Source organism: Octopus bimaculoides, chromosome 24, assembly GCF_001194135.2.
Source record: "Octopus bimaculoides isolate UCB-OBI-ISO-001 chromosome 24, ASM119413v2, whole genome shotgun sequence".
NCBI lineage: Eukaryota > Metazoa > Mollusca > Cephalopoda > Octopoda > Octopodidae > Octopus > Octopus bimaculoides.
Window position 1 is genome coordinate 15110662 of NC_069004.1, and position 1243 is coordinate 15111904.

Genomic DNA, 1243 nt, shown 5'->3' on the forward strand with positions numbered 1-1243 from the left:
CATACACTGTTTGACAGGATGCTGATTATGTTCCTAAATCTGATGAGAACAAAACACATATATATATATATATATACATATATATATATATATATATATATGTTCATATGGTGATATCTCCACAATGTGTTGATGAGATAAACATGTAATCGCTACCAAAATAGCAAGAGATTTCTCCCCAAAGGTCTATAGTAGACTCCTTATGGATCGATCTCTTTGGTTATATATTAACATGTAATCGCTACCAGACTAGCAAGAGATTTCTCCCCAAAGGTCTATAGTAGACTCCTTCAATAATAATGGATATTAGCATCAAAACTCTCGTTTAAATTTTTGATATATACATATATATATATATGTTTTTCTTTTATTTATTGGTAGAATAAGTATTTTTATATAAATTCATTTGATATTTATTGTTAGCCGATATATATACAGGCGTTTCCTTTGACTCCTAATTAAGACCAAATTAGTCATAATATATATATGGGTCACTGGAGAGAAAAGGTTGAAACCATCCACATTGGGATAACCAAAGGCAACCCCACAATAAAATTACTAACCTGAAGTTTAGAGTATGAATTAGAACTGCTTATATTGGGTAAATAGCGTTTTCTGCCAGTAATTGTTTTTACATAGCCATCTTGTCTGCACTGTTTTACAGTATTTTGAATGTAAGATTTCATACCTACAAAACAATAACAATCAAGATCAAGAAACAAGGGAAAAAAATAATAAACATTTAAATGTGATTAACCCATTTGATACCAACCTGCCTGAAATCGCCTCTAGCTCTGTAAGTACAAATGTCCACCAAACCTTAGTCGTAATTTATGTTCCTAACACTAGTTTAATGATAACTAAGTTATTTTACTAAATTCTTTGTTATATTTAAAATTAATTGAAAGAAACACAAAGTATCTCAAAAGAAATATGGTAACAAAAGGGTTGAATAACTGCAATGAGTTGTTGATATAATTTTTCTAATTAATCTCATCTTTGAAGACTAACCTTTAAATCCATTAGCATTCAGATTACTCTGTCAAACGGAATGTTTGTTTATTCACATTGTTTTGAATTAATCATGCATTATCACGTAACTTGAGAATTCAATGATATGATTGTTTATTTTTAGACTAACATAGTCAGGTTGAGAATCACTGATTTAAATATAAGGAAAATTATACAATTCCTAATGATATCTAATTATAAAATTATTACGGGATTTTTTTAAACATTGAAT

The 1243-nt window shown here is 28.6% G+C and overlaps 1 protein-coding gene across 1 annotated transcript in view; it reads right to left on the bottom strand.

The window, feature by feature from the left end:
- Positions 1-1243, bottom strand: part of LOC106882398 (DNA polymerase theta) — a 56130-nt gene that overhangs the window by 10359 nt on the left and 44528 nt on the right. Inside the window, exon 27 of the mRNA XM_052976522.1 lies at positions 496-688. Within this exon, the coding sequence (XP_052832482.1) occupies positions 496-688 (193 nt within the window). The remainder of the gene's footprint in view (positions 1-495; positions 689-1243) is intronic.